The following is a 21,237-nucleotide window of genomic DNA, read 5'->3' as shown; positions in this document are numbered from 1 at the left end:
GAGCGAATGGACAGATGCTAAGACCAATCACAAGCTGGAACTCCTGAAAGAGGTGGGCGGGCATTGTTTCACATTTAGACCAATCAAAACCAGGTCAGTGAGCGGCATTCTCTGCTATCCAATAGGTGCATGGGGCGGTGTCCAGCAACCAATGACTGGCGTCAGGGGGCGGGGCGAGACGCGTGTGTGCGGCCGAGGTACCTTGAGCGTTTGTGCGCCGAGGCTCGCGCTGGTAGAAGGCGGCGCTGTGCTGTGGTAGGGACCTCGGGGCGGCGTTGTCCGCGCGGCCAGGTGGGTTCGGGCGTCAGGACTGGACCCTCGGCCGCCCGGGGACACGCACAGCCTCGCTCCTTTTGGGCCTCCCGGGAGCGCGCAAAGCCCCTCTCCCTCTCCCCGCGGGCTGTCCGAGAACGCGCAAATCCCCTTTCCCGGCGCGGCCCGGGCCCAGCCCTCCAACGCTCTGGCGCTCGCCGGCCGGCCAGCTTCTCTCACCTCATCCTCTTTCACCATCCTTGCTATGACCCGCCTTCTCAGGCCGCTTCTCCTCCCTCCTGCCTTCCGTGACTGTCCCCCTCAACCTCGGGATTTCAGCCTTTTTTCCCTGGAAACTAACGTCTCTCACTTTGCTTCTTGTAGGCACCTGGAAGGGTGAAGGCGAGAGAGGCAGATGACGACGCTGAACACAGGCTCTGCAAGGTACGGAACTGGAATGGGCTTGCTTAAACTATTTCTGCCCCCCTCCCTTTACCATGTCATTTGATCACTCTCCTCTTTTAGAATCTTTGTCCCCCGAAAGTGCTTTTGCTCAAAACTGCTGAAAATCCAGGTGGAAAGGCTTCCCAGCAGCAACCAATTTGAAATCTGTTACGTGGATGGAACTGGATTCTATTTGACAGAGCTAGCCAGAGCATGAGTTTCACCCTGTAAGGAAGGGCCTGGTCATCCAGGACGTCCATAAGATACAGGACATTTATCACACACAACCCCTGAGTGAATTACAACGGCTCAGAGACGACCTTCAGCATTGTCTTTTTACAGAGAATGTTTGCACCTTCCTAGTATGGCGATGTTTGGTGTCCGGTAGCAGTTCTAGCCGTGTTTCTAGATGGTCTTTTACACTATCTTATACCCAAATAAAATTATACCAGACACTTACTGGGAAGAAATTAGCTCATCACTCGTAATTTTGGCTTGAGTTTTCGAAGTTGAAGAATACTGGACAGTGAGGGTTTTATTTTGGAAGCTGGAGGAAATTGAACATTGGAATGAGAGCCCAGTACCTTGGGCAGAGAGGGAGGGAAAATGAGAATATAAGTGTGTACAAAACTGCACTGTTCTCATGTCATTTCATGACTGTCTGGAGCTGTTTTTCTTAGCTCTCAAAAGAGAAGAATAAGCTGTGAATTTGGCATCAGATTCACTGTGTTTTGGAGTTTGTAGGCTTTTGTGGAAAAGCTTTACTGTTTTGCTTACCTGACCTGTAGTACATAACAATATAGTTCCTTGTGTTTTGCTGTGGTAAGATTTTAGTCTTAATAGAGAAAGAAGTAAGTCTGTTCCCGTGACTTAAAAGCAGTCTTTACTCTGAGGTGACAGCATTGTCTCATAAGCCATATGTTTGAGCCTTGTTAGTGAAACACACTGGAAGGAGCAGGCTCTTACAGCTGGTGTAGTTCATGTCAGTTACAGTAGTTGTCAGAGTCATGGGCAAACTGCAGATCTCTGAGTTGGTCACTGTTATCAATGGTTGTCAGTCTGCAGTTGAAAACCAAATGTATGTGTCATGTCTTCGGATAAATCTGTACTTGGTGGTTACTTGTTTAGAGGTTTAGATGGTAGCTTTTGCTTCCTTCCCAGAGAGCTGACCTTGATCATAGAGTTTAGTAGAAGAGAGATGATAAGCCAAGGATTCAATGCATGGAGGGTTCTGCAGCTCAGGTTGTGGGACAAGGGAGAAGTCCTGTTCTTCCACGTTCTAACTGCTTCTTTCATTGCTCTGGGCTTCCTGAAGTGCATTTCCTTAACCTACCTAACCCATGTAGATTATAATCTTAAGTCCTGGAAACCATTTTCCTGCTAGATTTTTGTTCCCCGTATTTTACACAACAGGAAATGATTTTCAGAAGTGTGATTTGCCCACTAATAGGTGCCAGAGTTAAAACTCAAACTCTGTCCGTTTAACCCCAAAACTAAAGTTTATAGCACAAAACTACCAGACTGCCTCTGTCCTCCGGCCGTCTCTGTGTGAGCGCCAAACCAAGAAAGCCCAGCCTTGCCTTACTGACCCAGTTTGGGACAAGCACAAAGAACAGTAGACATGTGCTCCTATTCACATATCCATGTGCATGACTTAGTTTTCTTTTTATTTTTGGTTGTGAGCCTAGCCTTTAACGGCTGAGCCATCTCTCCAGCCCTAGTTTTCTTTTTATGACAAATACCTAACAAAAACAGCTTAAGGAAGGATTTGTTCTGGCTCACACATTGAGGGGTACAGGTCATCATAGCAGTTTTAGCAGCTGGAGCTGGAAGGAGCTGGTCCCATTGCATCCACAGTCAGTAAGCAGAGAAATGAATGCTCTCGGCTCACTTTTTTTTCTTCCCTAGTTTGGGATGTTGCTGCTCACTTTCAGGCTGTTCACATTTCCATGGTGATTCTAAAACTAGTCAAGATAACAATGAAAAATAATGATTACACCATGAATGACTTCAAAGGCACCACCAGTATTAGTTTGGGGATTACATGCAAATTTTAGCAAGTAAAAAGATTTGCATATAGAATTGTACTTGTGAGTGATCCCTAGTCCTCATTTCATGGTATTCCATGCCTCCAAATCCATCTAGAATAATCCTTTGATGTATTGGGAATTTTCTCACTTATTCATTCAACAAATATTTATTAAGCACTTACTATAAGCTGTACTCTAGATGATAGCAAATGAGCAATAGATTAAGGTCATGTCCTCTAGGTCTTGTATTTGAGTTAGAGAGATAGACAGCTAAGGCTTACATAGGTTGAAATTAGAGATTATCTCATCTGGGTTGATACCAAATGTACTCTTTCCTGCTTCAAAGCCCAAGAGAACTTCCAGGCCACTTCTACTCTTTTTCAGATTTTGAGCTTTTCTCCAGTAACCTGTATCTGTGTGTGTGTGTGTGTGTGTGTGTGTGTGTGTGTGTGTGTGTGTATGTGTATGCTGTGCGCATATGTGGGAGTGGAGAGGGGCGGTATGTATGTGTGTATGTGAATATGAAGACTAGAGGGCAACCTTAAGTGTTCCTTACGACCTTTTTTTGTGTGGGGAGAAAGCATAGGATTTCTCACTGGCCTGAAACTCACCAATTAGACTAGGTGGATTGGCCAGCATGTTCCAGGATCTGCCCAGCTGCCCCAGCAGGGCTGGTATTGCAAGCTTACACCACCATGCTTACCTTTTTAGGTGGGTTCTGGGGACCAGTATCAGGTCCTTATGTTTCTAACACAAGTACTTTCCTAACTAACCATCTCCTCACTTGTGGGATATAATGCTGATCTGTTCTTTGAAATCTGGATCTGCCATCTACTAATTAAACAGCTGTGGTACAACTTGGACTTTTGAACCTGTGTCCTAATTTCAAGATTGATGATGTGTAGACACTTTTACATTTCAAGGGAGAGGCATACACATGCTACCTGTGGTGATGGGGGATGAATATAAAGGAGAATGGGAAATCATTTCAGCATCCGTATTGTCTAGACCTTAATGCTTTCAAAACTGTACAGAGTAGTGGTTTTTAACCTTCCTAATGCTGTGACCCTCGTGTTGTTGTGACCCCCAACCATAAAATTATTTTTGTTGTTACTTCAAAACTCAAACATAGCTACTGTTATGAATCATAATGTAAATATCTGATATGCAGGATATCCAATATGTGACCTCTGTGAGTCATTTGACCTCCAAAGGGATTGTGACCCCCAGGTTGAGAATCACTGATAGAGAGCAACAACTTGACAGTACTTAAGATACTGTTTTAGTCCTGGATACCCACCTTCTCATGCTTTGTCCACCTAACATTTTTATTTTCCAAAGGAGACTACGTGATCTTTCATCTTCTAAAATGGAAGAGTCCTATTGGGCAGAATTTTGAGTCAAGCCAGGTTCTTGGTTCCTGATCTCCAAGTTTAACCTGTATGTCATCTTTAGCTGAGGTACTGAGTCCTGGTCTGGTCTCTCATAGACAAAGAAAAGGGATTGTTTCATGTATTTGTCGGTCTCACAAACTAGTATATTTGAATAGGATTCTGGAGATAGTTACTTTTCTTCAGAGGGTAACTGAGGTGTCCTAGGATTTTGTGGGCTTTTCTTTAGACACTATCTTACATGATAATAGATACTGTCAGATAAAGCATCTAGCAAAATGGTTGGCACATGTCAAATGTTCAATACATCTTCTTCTTCCTCCTGGTGCTGCATCTAGTTGTGTTGTGGTAGAACTGCTTGTTCAGGTGGCTGCTGTCTTCCTTACTGCCCTGTGAGCTCCATAGCAGGTTCCACAGTCATCCTTCTGCCTTTGAGAATCTGATGTATGGCAACTGTCGCACAGGTATCTGATCTGGGGACTTCTCAACTCCTCCTGAAAGGGCAGGGGCGGAGGGGGTGGAGGAGAGCAGGGTTACAGGCTTCCCAGAAAAGGTGTCATGTAAATTGATTCCCCCCTCGCACTCAGCCACCTCTCCCAATCTTTTCTTCTTCAGCACATAGATCGTCTTTCTCCTCTGCACTTCACAGAGTACCATGGTTTACGTAGCCATTTCCCTTTGGTGGATAACATTGTACTATTACAAACAACCGCGCGTCCAGTTCATGCTCTTGGGCCCTTGGTGAAGCCTCTGGAATAGTTTAGATTAGATTCCCAACTGGTTACATGTTTACCTGGCTAAAAGTTAGCCCCATTCATAATTCTTATTATGTACAGAAACATGAAGCAAGACTTGTTTGGACAAAGCTTGTGTACACTTAATGGATGTTTATGTATCTCATCAAAATGACTAAACACCAAAGATTAACCCATTTCTATTTTATAAATGCATATGTCTGTATGTACACACATGAACATACAGAGCAAGTATAAAATAATTACTGTCTGAGGAAGGTGGCTCTGTGTAGTACTCTGTAGGCTCCCATCATTTTGTCTATCCTAATTTTTTGTGCTTTCCAATTTTTACAACAGTATGTGCTATTTCTGTACTATAAAATTTTAATTGAAATACCAATTCAAGTAAAATAGGACCCACTCACTCCTCTTATCTGCATATCTGTCTGGTAACTCTGTGTGCTCAAAGAGCACTTCTGAAAAAGCATCCCTCAGCAATCTGCATGTTACTAATCACTCCTTTCCTTTCATGTAGAGTGCATTTCACTGTTTCTTTTACTTCACATTACATGGTAAATCAGTTGTTCGTCTGTCTCTTCGCTGGCTTGTGAGCTCTATAAGAATGTGTTTCATTATATTTTCACCACTTAAACAGTGTATGATGCATGGGAGATTCATAGGTAGTGAGTGAGTAAACACAATGTCACTGTGTTACAGACTGCAGAATTTTAATACCTGCATTATAAGTTGTCGCAGACCCTTCAGCCCCAACCACAGTTTTACATTCTCCCCCTAAAACTTGTCTCTGTTGTAAGTTTCTGCAGTCATGGTTAATTTATTTGGACCATGCTTTCTGGCTGAGCCATATGCAGGGTTTTTTTTTCCCTTGAGTAAATTTTCATTGTTTATTTTTTATTTTTATTGTGATTTGTTTTAATCTGCCAGCCATGCTCAGGAAACTTCATCATCTTTTCATATCTGTGCCTCCTGCACCTGCTAGTCTCCTTGAAATGCTAATTCAAGGTTTTTGTTTATCTAGAAAATAGTCTAGAAATAAGCTTGAGGGCTGAGTGCAGATCAGTGCTAGAGCCCTCTCTCTCTCTCTCTCTCTCTCTCTCTCTCTCTCTCTCTCTCTCTCTCTCTGTGTGTGTGTGTGTGTGTGTGTGTGTGTGTGTGTGTGTTTGTGTTTTAAAGTGGTCTGTCATTCCACTGAGTGGTAACAGTACATCCTGAAAACCCTTTGAAACTATAATGGAACTAGAGGGAGGGCTCAGTGGTTAAGAGCACTGGGTGCCTTCCAAATACCTAGGTTCATTTCTTAGCACCCACATTGTGTCTCACAAATGTCAGTAACTCTAGTTTCAGGATATCTGATGCCCTCTTCTGTCTTCTGTGGGCATCAGCCATGCACATGATACACAGACATACACATATAAAAATAAATAATTGAATATTTTTAAAAAGGAAAGAAAAAGTGAAAAATGAAGCCAAAGTCAGGCCTGACATAGAAGCTGAAAACTGGAGACATTACTTAAGGAGTGTGTGAGTGTGTGTTGCACACACACTGCATAAGTGTGTTATGTTTAGATACATAAATACTGTGTACATGTTCAAGTTTTTGTTTGTGGCTAGTCTCATGTAGCCGAGACTTGCCTGGAACTCTGTGTAGCCAGCATGTGCTAGGGTTGCATGTGTGTGCCAGCACACCCAGCTACAGATAATTTTTAGATTCTTATTGTTTGCCAGAGAAGATGGTACTGTCTGAACTGAGGCAGGATGTTTGGGTGAGGATAAGGGGAGCTCTGGAAGCCACACCTCTGTATAGAGGAGTTTTGCTTCAGTGAGATTTTCTGGCCTGTCAGCTCTCTAATGTCTCCTTACCTTCCCTCAGTCTCCCTTTTCAAGTTGAGCAGCTAGGTCAACATGGACTGTGTGGAAAAGTAGCTGCTGTGCACAGTGGTCTGGTGCTTTCCTGAGAGAGCACATGCTCACTTTGTTCCCTCCTCCCAGGGGACAGTTTGGGTGAGGAAAGGGAAGGGAGAATTAGAATGTATGCTAGCCACTGTTCTGAAGTCTGGCAGCACATCAGAAACAACACAGGCATTTTCTAAAAACCAGTGTAGGTTTCTGGGGCCTCTCCAGACTATCTGAGTTATAATCCCTTAAGGTGGAGCCTCAGAGCCTACATTTTTAGAAACTTCAATAATTGTGTAAGTGTGCCTGGATGTGTTTGTAGGCCAGAGGTCAACTATTTACTTTGTTTGTTTGTTTGTTTGTTTGTTTGTTTGTTTGTTTACACAGTCTCTCTATGTAGCCCTGGCTGTCCTGGAACTTTCTGTGTAGATACTGCTGGTCTGGATTTCACAGCAGTCCACTTTACATTTTGAGACAGCTCATACTCACTTTATATGGTTCTCACTGATTCCACTAGACTAGCAGTGAGTCACCAGGGATCTTCCTATCTCTGCTTACCCAGTGCTGGGGTTAGTGGCATTTTACATGAGTTTTGGGGCTCACTCTCAGGTCCTCATACTTGAGCACTTTGCCGACAGAGCCATCTCTTCAACCCATCGACCTAAAGTAATTTTATATAAATAAACATGTTAGTGCTAAATCTTGGGTCAGGCCGGGCGGTGGTGGCGCACGCCTTTAATCCCAGCACTCGGGAGGCAGAGCCAGGCGGATCTCTGTGAGTTCGAGGCCAGCCTGGGCTACCAAGTGAGTTCCAGGAAAGGCGCAAAGCTACACAGAGAAACCCTGTCTTGAAAAAACCAAAAAAAAAAAAAAAAAAAAAAATCTTGGGTCAGATGGTGCTAGTCTCTTGTGAACATTTTCACCAGCCTGTAGAATAAGAAAAATGAGGACCTCAGAGTGTTTTTCATAAAACTAAATTCATATGGCTTATCTAAGACTTCCCTACATTTTTCAATGCTAAATAGTCCCTTATAAAATGACATCAATAAGGAGATTTTTATATTTTGCAATTTAAAAAACTTGTAATCCTGTTTTCCTAAAGATACTTCAATATTACTGGTTTATGAGTTCCTAAAGACAGTAGAGTACCTCAGAAATGTAGTAGCTCTCAGAAATGAGATCCTTTGGAAAGTGAATCTGTAGAGTCTCTGAAACCTGTAAGGCCAGATGAGACTCAGTCTAGAAAGAAGTGTCTTTGTGGTATGTAATACTCTGCAGCTTCTAGGGCACCACTGTTAGACGTGTTCATACTTCTGAGCAAACAAGAGTGTTTGTGCCAGGTGGGTAAATGAATGCCTCACATCAGTTGATCAGGTTTTACTACCAACTAAGTTCTGACATGAAATACATGGGGGAACAATTAAATTTTTAAAGCTTTTGGGATGTTAAGAGTTGTCTATAAAAGATTATAGGTGGGGGCTGGCAAGAAGGCTCAGCAGTTAAGAACACTGACTGCTCTTCCAGAGGACCTGGGTTCAATTCCCAGCACCCACATGGCAGTTCACAACTGTCTGTAACTCCAGTTCTAGGTGATCTGACACCTTCATACGTACATACATGCAAGCAAAACACTAGTGAACATGAAATAAGAATAAGTAAATCATTAAAAATATTTTTTAAAAAGAGATGATAGGATTCTGAAAGTATTAGCAAGCATCAGATTGAATGCAGCTTTGAATGTTTAGGGTAAGGGTTAATGTGTATTATAATTTAAATGTACTAATGAGTAATGTGAGTGTGTTCCTTTCAACTACCTCAATTCTCTTACCAAATAGCATTTTTCTTCAGCTCTTATTTCCTGGCAATTTGCAGTATTTGAAAAAAAAAAAATCAGTTTGTTTTTATAGCTTTTCTGAAAGTAAATGGGTAGTCATTAAGAGCATAGGCTTATCAGGTGAGGTGATAACATGCAATTAATTCCAGATGCCCAGGAGGCTGAGGCAGGAGCATGGCAAGTTTTCGGCCATCGTGGACAACTTAACAAGACCCTGTCCAAAAAACAAAACAAGCCAGGTATGATGTCTCAAAAAACAAAACAAGCCAGGTATGGTGGTGCATGCTTTTAATTCCTGCACTTGGGAGGCAAAGGCAGGCAGATCTCATTCAAGGCCAGCCTGGTCTACATAGTGAGGTCCAGGCCAGCCAATGTTGACATACTGAGTTGACACTCTGTATTAGAATTTAAAAAAAAAGGAAAAGGAAAAGGAGCATCAGTGTAGCTCCATGTAGGACACTTGTCTCCAGCATGGGCTTCAGGAAAGAAAGGTCTAAGCTGAAGTCAGGTTCTGGCACTTCCACGGGTGAATTAACACCTCAGACAGATTGACCCTCTGGAAGAGCCTATGAAAGGAGGACAGCCATCAAGTACTTGAAGGAGCTGTAACTTCATCCTTGTTCTTTTTTTTTTTTTTTTTTTAAGATTTATTTATTTATTATATATACAGTGTTCTGCCTACATGCATGTTTGCAGGCCAGAAGAGGGCACCAGATCTCATTATGGATGATTGTGAGCCACCCTGTGGTTGCTGGGAATTGAACTCAGGACCTCTGGAAGAACAGCCAGTGCTCTTAACCACTGAGCCATCTCTCCAGCCCTCATCCTTGTTCTGTCCCCTGGATTTCTAGTGGTTGGCTGGTTTTGTTTGTTTGTTTTTGTTTTGTTTTGTTTTTGTATATACTAAGTTATTGGGAAGGGGCCTACTCTAAAAAGTCTAGTGCAGTGGTTCTCAACTTTCTTAATGCTTGCGACCCTTTATTACAGTTCCTCATGTTATGGTGAACCCCCAACCATAAAATTATTTCATTGCTACTTCACAACTGTAATTTTGCTACTGGTATGAATCATAATGTAAACATTTGATATGTGACCCATAGGGGTCGAGACCCACAGGTTTAGAACTGCTGGTCTAGGGGAACTTTGATTGAATGCTTTCTCATTTCATAGTGACGTTAGTTCTGTTCTTACAGTTTACATATTCCAAGACTCCTAAGCAGTTTTTCCCTCAGGTCCTGAGGTGTAGTTCACATTCCACCACCGAAGCCTTTCCCTCTCTAAAACCTGCCCATTCCTGATGATCTTGTCTTCACTGTGCTGCAGCAGAGGGAAGCACCCTCCTCCTTCCCAGAGAGCAATTCTGCCCTGACCTTGGTCTCCTGAACAAGATCTCATCAATAGTTAACTTTGAAAGTCTGTCCCACTTAAAATATGGCTCTTCCCAGGGAACGTGTGTGTGTGTGTGTGTGTGTGTGTGTGTGTGTGTGTGTGTGTGTGTATCTCCTACGTTTCTGTCTCATTATAAAATATTTAGGCTCCCTTCTCCTCTCTTAGTTATGACAATTCTTTTTTTTCCCTCCCTCTCAAAATTGTATCAAATACAATGGTTATTTGGTTGGTCTTGGCAGTGTAGAATTCTTTTTGAGTTCAGATGATTCCACTGTGGTAGCTTTTATGTCTGGGCTTTAGCTCATGAGAAGATCATAGCCACTAATGTCATTGAGTGCTAAATGGTGAACAAAAATACATAAACATTTCGTAAAAGTCAGTTTTAAGTAACTGAGACTGTCAGAAACATTTGCATCAGTGTTGCAGAATGCAAAGTGATCAGATTCTTACCCTGAAAAGCACAGACATCCTTGAGAAGTCTAGAAATGACAGATTGTCAGCAAAATCCTTTATTGAGGACCAGGAGGTGGGCACACACATGTATGCTAGAAGCTGACTCTCAGGAAACCTTCAAAGTTACAAGCAGACTATTCCTAATACAAATAATTTGAGTCCTGTTTTCTCAAATGTGTGGTCAGATGTCAAATGGAGGTGATTACAGGGGAGATCCTTGGCAGAACTGTATCCAGACTTCTAAAGTGGGGAAGACCCCTGGCAGAGATGTTTCCAGACTTCTGTCCTATCATTTCTGACAATTCCGCTTTTGTTATCAGTTGACAACATTAGAGACTTGGTAAGAAAAGTAACACATATTTTATATGTAATAATTGCCTCTTTTTTTTCTGGAGCTGAGGACCGAACCCAGGGCCTTGTGCTTGCTAGGAAAGCGCTCTACCACTGAGCTAAATCCTCAACCCCTATTTTTTAATTTTTATTTATTTATTTATTTATTATTATTATTATTTTGGTTTTTTGAGACAGGGTTTTTCTGTGTAGCTTTAGCACCTTTCCTGGAACTCACTCTGTAGCCCTGGCTGGCCTCGAACTCACAGAGATCCACCTGCCTCTGCCTCCTAAGTGCTAGGATTAAAGATGTGTGCCACCACCACCCAGCTCATTAATGTTTTTTTATTAGTCTTTGTTTAAAAGACATTGTCTTATACAATGGTGTGTTTCTTTTTGGAGCTAAGCTGGAGAAATCAGGCCCCTCTGCTGACCCCTGTTTGATGTTTTCCTGGAAAGATGAATTACTGCCTTCAACTAGGGAAAATTTCAAGATGGGTCTCGGTACAATCTTGTCATTAAGTATTGGTGAATCTGTTGGTTCTGCCTTTGGAAGGGCTTTTAACTGTGTTATGAAGCCTGTTATTTTTGTACATATTCAATTGGATATGTCACAGAACATCTCTCTTCAGGGCATTGTTGATAAAAGTCTATGGTCTGTTAATAGGCATTAGGTTAAAAATGAAATAAATAGCTAGTTGTGGCGGTGCACATCTTTAATCCCAGCACTCTGGAGGCAGAGGTGGGTGGATCTCTGAGTTCCAAGCCAGCCTGGTCTACTTAGTGAGTTCCAGGACAGCCATGGGTAAATAGAAAGACCGGATCTTGAACAAACAAACAAACAGGTATCTGAGTCTGATTGTGCAGTTACAATAAAATACTTTTGACTGGATATTTACAAAGAACATAAGTTTTATTCCTTATAGCTCTGGATGTTAGGATCAAGGCAGTGACAGGTTTGCTTTTCTGGTGAAGCTGTCCTGCTTGCAGGATGGCACCTTTCATCCTCTCTGCTCTCCTCACAAGGTAGAAGGCAGAAGGGTGAGAGAGCCAGATGCTGTGTGAAACCCCTTGGAAAGCCTTTAATCCACTTGAGAGAGGAATTCCTGGGCCTCATCCCCTCCTCAAGGTGATGCTCTTACTGTTGTTACGTGGTAAATCTGCACCTGAATTTTGGATGAGCTACATTCACATCATAACAGTAATAAATTAATAGATAAAAATAAAAGAAATGACTAAAATACTAAAATTAGGAAGTATTTGTTAAATTGAACAAGACTTCTTAGCTGTGTGTTCCATGACTGTGTGTGTGCACATGTAAGCATATATAATTCCATGTGCGCACATACAGAGGTCAGAGGTCAACATTAGATATCTTTCTCAGTTGCTCTCTACCTTATTTTTTGAGACAGCATCTCTCTCTGAACCTGGAGCTCCTTGATTTCACAAGGCTGGCTTGCCAGCAAGCCTCAGAGATCTCTTGTTTCCACTGCCCCAGCCCTGGCATTCATTATAGGCCCATACCAGTGCATCTGGCTTCTTACATCGGTGGTGGGGATTGAATTCAGGTTCTGGCTTACGCAGCAAGTGCTGTACCCACTGAACCATCTCTCCAGCACTTAGCTATGACATTTTGTTTCAAAGTTTTCCTTAGACTAGTGTTTAAAGAATGTCAATTTGAGAATTGTTGTAGAAATTAGACTAATTAGAATTTCTGTTCCACATAGAATTTTGCCACTGTATTAAAGGAATGGTCTATAGTTCTCTTTAGTCTTTCTATCAGAATGATCTTTTGCAAATTAACAAGCAAAAATAAAAGTGTTGACTTAGACTTGACAAAGCAGAATTGGGAGGGGGTGAAGAAGCCATGGAAATGCTTCCAGGTGACACATTCCTAACAGAAAACTTTGGATTAGAATGTGCTTTCTTGATGCTTTTCAAATGCTTTTTAAATTCTATATGTTTTGTGTTCTTGGCTCTGGTCCAAGGGCAGAACTGCTTGCTACCCTAAGCTTAGGGTGATGATTCTTCCCAGAGGGTCTGCATCAGTCTGTCCATGTGGGGCTCTTTATAGATCTAGAATAGGGTGGAGTGTAACATCAGTAAAATGGTTATATTGTCTTTCTAATCTGGGAGTCTTCACTTTAAAAGCTGCCTCTGTAATTCTTCTTTGTTTTTTGTTATATTATTCTCTTAGGAATCACAAAAGTGATTTTTCTGTTTCTTGACTTTCTCATCCACTAGTAATTCTTTGTTGTTTGGGGATGTTGTGGTTTTGTATTGCTGTATGTATAATCCAAGATAACCTGAAATTGGCTATCCTCCTACCTCATCTTCTCTGGTGCTAGGATTACATTCATGTACCACCACAGATATCTTAACTAACACGTTTTTGAAAGTTGTAGTTTTTGTTGTTTTGTTTTGTTTTTTGTTCCTGTTTTTCAAGACAGAATTTCTCTATGTAGCCCTGGCTGTCCTGGAACTCGATCTGTAGACCAGGCTGGCCTTGAACTCAGAGATCCTTCTGGATCTGCCTCCCAAGTGCTGGGATTAAAGGCATGAGCCGCCGCCGCCGCCGCCGCCGCCGCCGCCGCCGCCGCCACCACCACCACCACCACCACCACCACCACCACCAGCAGCAGGTGGAAAGTTGTGTTTTATTTTTCTTTTAGTAATACAGATTGAACCCAGGGCCTTTCACATGATAGACAAGGCTCTATCACTAAACTATATTCCCATTCCTCTTCATATATATATTAATTTTGAGGCAGTATCTCACTAAATACCTCAGTCTGATCTTGATGTCACTATAGTCCTGGCAGGCCTTGACTTCCCAACCCCCCTGCCTCAGCTTCCTTAATAGCTGGGATTACAGGCCAATACCACAGGCCTGGTGTGGTATTGTATTCCCCCAAATATTGTGAATGCTAATAAACTTATCTGGGGTCAGAGACAGAGCAGCCACAATATTAAACATAAAGGATAGGCAGTGGTAGCACACGCTTTTAATCCTAGCATTCCAGAGGCAGAAATCCATGTGTTCAAGGATACAGTCAGGCATGGTGACTCATCATGCCTTTAATCCCAGAAAGCAAACCTTTAATCCCAGGGAGTGGTGGTAGAAAACAGAAAGGTATATAAGGCATGAGGACTAGAAACTAGAAGCATTTGGCTGGTTAAGCATTTGGCTGTTTAAGCTTTCAGGCTTTCGAGAAGCACAGTTAAGCTCAGAGCCGTTTGGATATGAGGACACAGAGGCTTCCAGTCTGAGAAAATAGGACCAGCTGAGAAGTTGGCCAGGTGAGGTTAGGTGTGGCTCGTTCTGTCTCTCTGATCTTCCAGTATTCACCCCAATAACTGGCCTCAGGTTTGATTTTTATTAATAAGACTCTTTAACATTCCTGCTACAGCCTGGCTTTGTCAACGTAATTACAGGACAATTGAGTTTCTATGATTTTGACAAGCACATCAACAGTGTGTTTGTAAGTGCTGTTTTGTATTAGGTGGAGGGTATTGGAGTATTTGTGTCTTGTGGTCAGCATAGGAAGGCCTAACAGGATAATTCCATACTTGTTTTCTGCTAAAGTCTAAGCAAGCGCTCATAAAAATGGAAATATGGAAGATAAAATCATTCTAATTAGAGGGTATCTGAGACTTGGTTTTTCAATCTCTGCATATATATTCTTCTGATCCTCCCCACCCTACAGAAACAAGACACCACTCCTGCTCTTGTCTTGCCTGGGCCCCCACCAAATGAGGAGTTTGTATACTTAATAAAGAAAGGCTTTGTCAAATATGATGAGAGAGAAAAACACATAGTATGAAGTAAAATATCTTCTGCATAAAAGGCTTATGAAGTTGTGTGTTACTGTTTGAGACAGTATCTCATTTTATAGCACAGGCTAGCTTCAAACTTATGATCCTACAGTGCTGGGATAACTGTGTAAGCCATCACACCAGGCTATAAATTTGTTGTTGTTGTTGTTTTCTTTTAGTACCACAGATTGAACCCTATATAGTATGTGTCTGAGTCTAGCACCTGAGAAGATGAAGCAAGTGAATTTCAAGTTCAAGGCCAGCTTGGGCTACATAGTAGGACCCTGTCTCAAAAAGAAAATGTGTGTGTCCATGCAAGCATGTGTGTGGTGGTAATCTAATTGTACTGAAATGTGATTTTGATTGTATGTTAATAAATAAAGTTGCCCGGGGGTCAGAGCTATTAGAGCCATAGCAAGAGTATGGCGGTGGTGGCACACGCCTTTAATCCCATAGAGATCTGTGTGTTCAGGGATATAGCCAGCATTGGAGACATATGCCTTTAAGACCTAGGGGGCTGTACATTCAGACAGTGACGAGGCAGTCACGTGTTTGGGTTTACAACCAATGAGAAGGCAGAACAAAATACTTTAAATAGACGAACAGACAGGAAATAGAACCCTCATTCGGGAAGCTGGAACACCGCAGGCGGAAGGGTGAGATTTTAGCTCTGAGCTCTGACCTCTCGGCTTTCTCTTTTGCATTGTTTCTGTGTTTCTTATTTAATAAGACGGTTGGTTACATCTATATCTGGCGCCCAACGTGGGGCTCGAACCCACTACCCTGGGATTAAGAGTCCCATGCTCTACCGACTGAGCTAGAGTCAAACACGTGACTGCCTCGTCACTGTCTGAATGTACAGCCCCCTAGGTCTTAAAGGCATATGTCTCCAATGCTGGCTATATCCCTGAACACACAGATCTCTATGGGATTAAAGGTGTGTGCCACCACCGCCACACTCTTGCTATGGCTCTAATAGCTCTGACCCCCGGGCAACTTTATTTATTAACATAAAATCAAAATCACATTTCAGTACAATTAGATTACCACCACACATGTGTATGGATATGACCCTGCAAATAATTAGGAGAAACCAAAAGATAAAACCAGGGAGCTGGAGTTTGGTGGGGTACTCTGGCAGCTGGGTAGTGGAGTGTCTCGTGTGGCTCTCTAGTAGGTGATCTCTCTCTCCATGCTCTTCCTCTCATTCTGATTCATTGCTCACCATGACACCATCCGTTCCTAGTATGAATTCCAGGCATTTGGACTTTAGATCATGGGAATAGCTGAGCTATTGAAAAATAACAGGTGGGCCAAGCATGGTGGTACACACCTTTAATCCTAGCATAGCAGGGTGAGTTCAGGGCCAGCCTGGTCTATATGGTGAGTTTCTTGAATATTGTATTCTCTTGAATATTGAATTTACAGATGTATACCACTGTACCTAGTTTTGTTTTATGTGATGCAGGTATTAAGCCCAGGACTTTGTTAGAAAATGTTACTTTTATTAACTCTTTAGTATACTTCATTAATAGTAATTCATTCAAAAATCTTAAATATTCTTCACAGAGAAATTGTGAACATGGACATGATGCAGGCTATAGCTCCTGAAAAGCCAGGGACACTGCTCAGTTAGTACAGCATTTTGCCTGGCATGTTAGAGGCCCTGGGTTTGATTCTATGGTACCACATTACAGATGTGTTTGTGTATGTGTGTATATACATACACTAAATTTGGTTCAGAGAACAACCAGATTTGGGTGTTAACATATTGATCTGGGAGTTATACAAGTTCATAGTGTTGAACTGACAAAGCATGTATTTTTAAACAGTCCTAGATACATTAACAGTCCTGAAACACATTATGGCTGGGAATTGAGACCCCTATTTTTAAACTCTTGACTGCGATCATTCAGGTCTTGTGCAACCTCCATGCTCCTGCCTCCTGTGGACAAGGTTGCACACCCTGCATCTCCTGTGCTTTCCCAGTTTTATCTGTAACAACAGTTGCCATTTTCAGCATGTTTCCTGTTGATGGTTTGAATGTAAAGTGTTTTCCAGAAGGCTTGGTTGAAGAGTTGGTCTCCAGCTAGTGTCACTATTGAGGTAATTAGATCACCAGGATACTAACTTCATCAGTGAATTAATCCGCTGTTGAGTTTATTGATCATTGGGCTGTTAAGGCTTAGAGGAAGTCAGTCACTAGAAGTATGCCTTTCAAGGGTTTGTCTTAACCCCTGTACAGCCCAACTTCTCTCTGCTTCCTGGATGCCATGAGGGGAGCAGCTTTCTTCAACCATGTCCTGCTTTGATGTTTCCACTGTGGCATAGGCCTAAAAACAGTGGGGCCAGTTGGCAGTGGATTGAAACCTTGAGCCAAAATAAATCTTTCCTCTTCTAAGATGTTTGTCAATATATTGTGACTACATCAAAAAACAAATGTATTTCTTTTGCCTATTTCAGATGCAGAGGAAGAGTAACTTTTAATATCATTCTTGGATTTCTGGAGTGCAGTGTAGACCCAGGCTAGACCTGAAATCTTCCTTAAGTAGGGTCTGATCTTGAAGCACTTCTCAAGCACTGTCCTGCGCCACACTTACTTGTTACCACACAGTACATAGGAATTAAAGCAGCAGCTACTTACTCTGTGGGTGAGGAATCCGGGAGCAGCCTAGCCCTGTGCCTCTGCCTGAGACTCGGTCATGAGGTTGCAGGAAGGCTGTCAGCTGGGGCTGTGCTGGGCAAAGCTTGATTGTGGAAAGATCTTCCAAGCTCACACACAAGCAGCTCACTTCCCTGTCACACAGACAACTCTGGCATGGCTGACATCATGGCAGATACTCTGATTCTTAATCCTGTTTATGAAACTAAACATTTTTTTTTTTAAATCTGACAGCTCTAGATGTATTTTCTTCATCTGCACTACATTAGACTTTCAGAAGAATGTGCCTAAGTGTGTGGAGAAGGGTCATGTTAGATACAGCAGACTGACAAAGTGGAATGACCAGAAGCAGCGCAGTGTTTAAGCATTTGGGTGGTAAGCTGGGGAAGAGCTGTGAACAGAATGTTGCATAAAACTGGCTCAGAAGTCAGTGATGTTAAGGGTAGTGATCCCCCATCATCACATATCTTCCCCACACTGAAACATCTATGTGCCTTTCAAGGAGCTGCCATCTCCAGCAGAATCTCCTGTTCCCAGCCAGCTACTAAACAAAGTTAGGGACACATTAAGGTACCAGTTCCCACTCACCCAACAGTGTGATTCTTAAACTAGCCTGTAACACAGAAAAGTGTTACACACTTTTACACAGAAAACTTCTCAGTCTGGTGCCCTCCCTGGCCATTTCGCTGTGTGATACCTTCTTTTAAATTGCAGTTGAGGGCTGGAGTGGTAGCTCTGTGGTAAGGGATATATCCACCATACACAGGACCCTGGGTTCAGTCTCCAGCTCTGAAAAAAAATTAAATATTGTTGGATAGATTATGTCTAGTCAATCAGAATATAGATGTGATAGTATTTCATCTGTTTTTAAACACTGTACAGTTGCATGGTTGTGTTATATATATAAATTGCTGCTGTTTGGAAAACACACCTTTGCACTTAGTGGAAGCTGCAGGGTGAATGTAAAGTACGGATCAGGACTGTGTGAACACTGAGAATTGCAAGAATTGTTTCTGTGTTTTCCTTTTTTTTTTTTTTTTTTTTTTGAAGTATTTATACTTAGTTCTATAACCTGATGATATTACAGGAAAACGAACCCAGTTTCTACTACTGTGTGTTTACAGCGTAGATCACCTCTTTGATCTCAAAGTGTGTGTGCCTGTCTCCCTCCAGAAAGTAGTCTGCTTTGTAGCAGAAACCAGCTGGGCAGTTTAATTATGGCACTGTCTACCAAGAAGTAATGTCAGGTTCCACAGATTGAGAGCACAGTCCCAACACATAGCTTCCTCACCAGTTAAAATTTCTAGACCTCTAAAACTTATGACCAACTGGCTGTCAGTTGGGGTTCCCAATCCCCCATTCTGACCAGCTTACAACTCAGGGAAATACTGATGTTTACTAGTTTGGTCTAAAGGATATTTTGTAGGAGACAAATACCATGGCGTTTGGTGTTAAATGCCTGTAGTCCCAGCATCTGGAGGACAGAGTCAAACAGTCACAGTGAGGTAGGGGTCAGTCTGGTTTACATAGCCAGTTTCAGACCAACCAGGGATACATAATGAGACACCCATTGCAAAAATAAAGAAGACAACAGCAAAGGGACAGATAGCCAAACAAAGAGATTGGTAGGATGAGGTTTGGAAATGTCCTGGGCCCAGGAGTTCCCATCCCTGTGGAGCTGGGGTCACCCCCTCCCAGGTCATGAATGATTTCTTATTTCCTTTTCTACAAGTTTCCACGTGTTCAGCTGTGCAGAAATGCTCCAAACCTCACCTCTTTGGATTCTTTATGAAGTCTTCATTATAAAAGCATGATTGAAACAGGATAACCCTGTAACAGTGTGACCAGACGACCTAAAGGGTGTGGTCTAATGCTAGAAGACTGCATAGGGAAACCCAGCAGGGCCTGTCTATCCAGATTTTTCTTGGCCTCTGTGCAACAGTCTATCCTCCCAGCTATGGGCAGGACCTCTACTGAAATGGAGTTTTATGATCATTCTATAAGATCAGAGAATTTGTTTATGGCCAGTCTGAGACAGAAAGAGAGGGGAAGCTCAGAATATGTCTTTGTTTTTTATTACTTGCCGAGGGGAAAAGGAATGTTAGTTTCTATGACCTTCTGGGAGGAGAAAAGGGCAGAGGATAACTGTGGTTTCTGAGGCCTAAAGCACCTCAGCATTACAAGAGACTGTCCAGGACTGGGATGCAGCTCAGTGGTAGAGTGTTTGCCTATGTGTGTAAGGCCCTGGGTTCTATCCCCAGCACTGAAGAAGGAAGAAAAGAATAAAGGACTGTCTTCTACCCCTATTAATAGGTTTTCTGCACACATGCATGCACACACACACACACACACACACACAATAGGTATCTCCATTGATGCAGTAAGCCAGATCAAACCAAACTGAAAAAGTATAACAAGTTTATTTGAGCAAAGCAACTCCCTGCTAGGTTCTCCAGTCCCAGAGATGGAGGCTGGAGAAGCCATATGCCCAAACTAAAGCAGGGAGATTATATAGGTTGTAGGCAAGGGGTGATGATGTGTCAGTTACAAGCTGGGTTTGTGCCCAAGTATGGTCAAAGGCTGACCACTTTAGCCGGCTGGCAACTTCAGGGGAGGAGCTGCAGTAGCTGCCGGGAATGCAAAACTGGGCTTTTTGGTGCCTTCCCCTTTGTTTGGAGATTCTCTGTGTGGGTGGGGTTTGGAGAGACAGGAATGGGGCTTCTCAGACCATGCAGGAGTGAAGTGGAGGTTCCAACAGAGCACTGATTTGAAGCCAGATTGAACCAAAAGGCTGTGGTTCTATGAGCCAGAAACCTTTGATGAGTCCCAAGATGGGTCTGTCATAAAATCAAAAGCCAACACACCAGTGTTGTGCTTGGTTTCTGTTCCCACTCCATGAACAAGTGTAGCTTGGAATTTACTGTGTTCTGCCTTGCTCTGCACCACAGTTTTTCTTTTACTGCCTTTTTATCAGTACAATCATGTGTACAGGATTTATTTATTTATTTTGGACAAGGGTAGGTTTTTTTTTTAGAAAACTACTCTACTTCTCTGGATGGTTTCTTTATGGTGGGCAGAAATAACTGCTTGTTATAAACAGCTACCAACTAAGGCCTTGGGAACGACAGCCCAGCACAACCTGGGCTAAGTGAGGTGGGAAAACCCACCCTGAATGTGCATAGCATTGTCCAGTGGGCTAGGGTTCAGGACTGGCTGAAAGAAAGCTGGTCATCAGCATTCAGTACTCACTGCTTCTCGACTGTAGTGCAGTGTGATTAGCTCCTTACTGCTTGTCACCATGCCTCCCCCAAGATGGACTGGACTTCTTTTTTCAAACATACATTTATTTATTCATCTGTTCAGAGAGCTATGTTTTACTTAAGTTGTGTGAGATTCCTATTAATCTTCCCCTTCACTGTTTGATTTATGGCAGACATTTTTCTATAGGCTAATCCATAATCTAAAAAGATTTTAGCCTCCCCTCCTGAAAGTATGGCCAGCATTTTCTTTCATCAGCTTTATACAGTACAAATTCTTATCCTAATAGTGAAATGTTTCATTAAGCTTGCCCAGTGATTGGGTAAAACCAAAACTTAATTATAAGCCACATTCATCCTAGGGTCCTCTCTGCTAGGTAGCCTCCCTGGATCTGTGGATTGCAGTCTGATTGTCCTTTGCTTTATATCTAGTATCCACTTATGAGTGAGTGCATACCTTGTTTGTCCTTCTGAGTCTGGGTTACCTCACTCAGGATGATATTTTTCTAGTTCCATTCATTTGCCTGCAAATTTCATGCTGTCATTGTTTTTCTCTGCTGAGTAGTACTCCATTGTGTATATGTACCACATTTTCTTTTTTTTTTTTAATTTATTTATTTATTTTGTATACAGCATGTATGACTACAGGTCAGAAGAGTACCCCAGATCTCATTACAGATGGTTGTGAGCCACCCTGTGGTTGCTGGGAATTGAACTCAGGACCTCTGGAA

At 42.4% G+C, this 21,237-nt stretch overlaps 1 protein-coding gene across 9 annotated transcripts in view; it reads left to right on the top strand.

Moving 5' to 3' along the window:
* The first annotated feature begins 160 nt into the window (after window positions 1–160).
* Window positions 161–21,237, top strand: part of Paip2b (poly(A) binding protein interacting protein 2B) — a 32,730-nt gene continuing 11,653 nt past the window's right edge. The window contains exons 1-4 of one of the 9 annotated variants that reach the window (XM_076567034.1): window positions 232–291; window positions 637–696; window positions 4,456–4,581; window positions 8,749–8,838. Coding sequence is in view for 4 of the 9 variants with exons in the window: in XM_006991516.4 (XP_006991578.1) it covers window positions 668–696 (29 nt within the window). In the remaining 5 variants the exon portion in view is untranslated. Of the gene's footprint in view, window positions 292–636; window positions 697–4,067; window positions 4,187–4,455; window positions 4,582–8,748; window positions 8,870–21,237 lie in introns of those variants that run through there. The other 8 variants (XM_042273537.2, XM_076567033.1, XM_076567035.1 and 5 more) reach the window with 8 other exon arrangements.

Source organism: Peromyscus maniculatus, chromosome 3 (genome assembly GCF_049852395.1).
Source record: "Peromyscus maniculatus bairdii isolate BWxNUB_F1_BW_parent chromosome 3, HU_Pman_BW_mat_3.1, whole genome shotgun sequence".
Classification (NCBI taxonomy): Eukaryota; Metazoa; Chordata; class Mammalia; order Rodentia; family Cricetidae; genus Peromyscus; species Peromyscus maniculatus.
The sequence above is the reverse complement of the archived record's forward strand: the minus strand, read 5'-3'. Positions and strand labels throughout refer to the sequence as shown.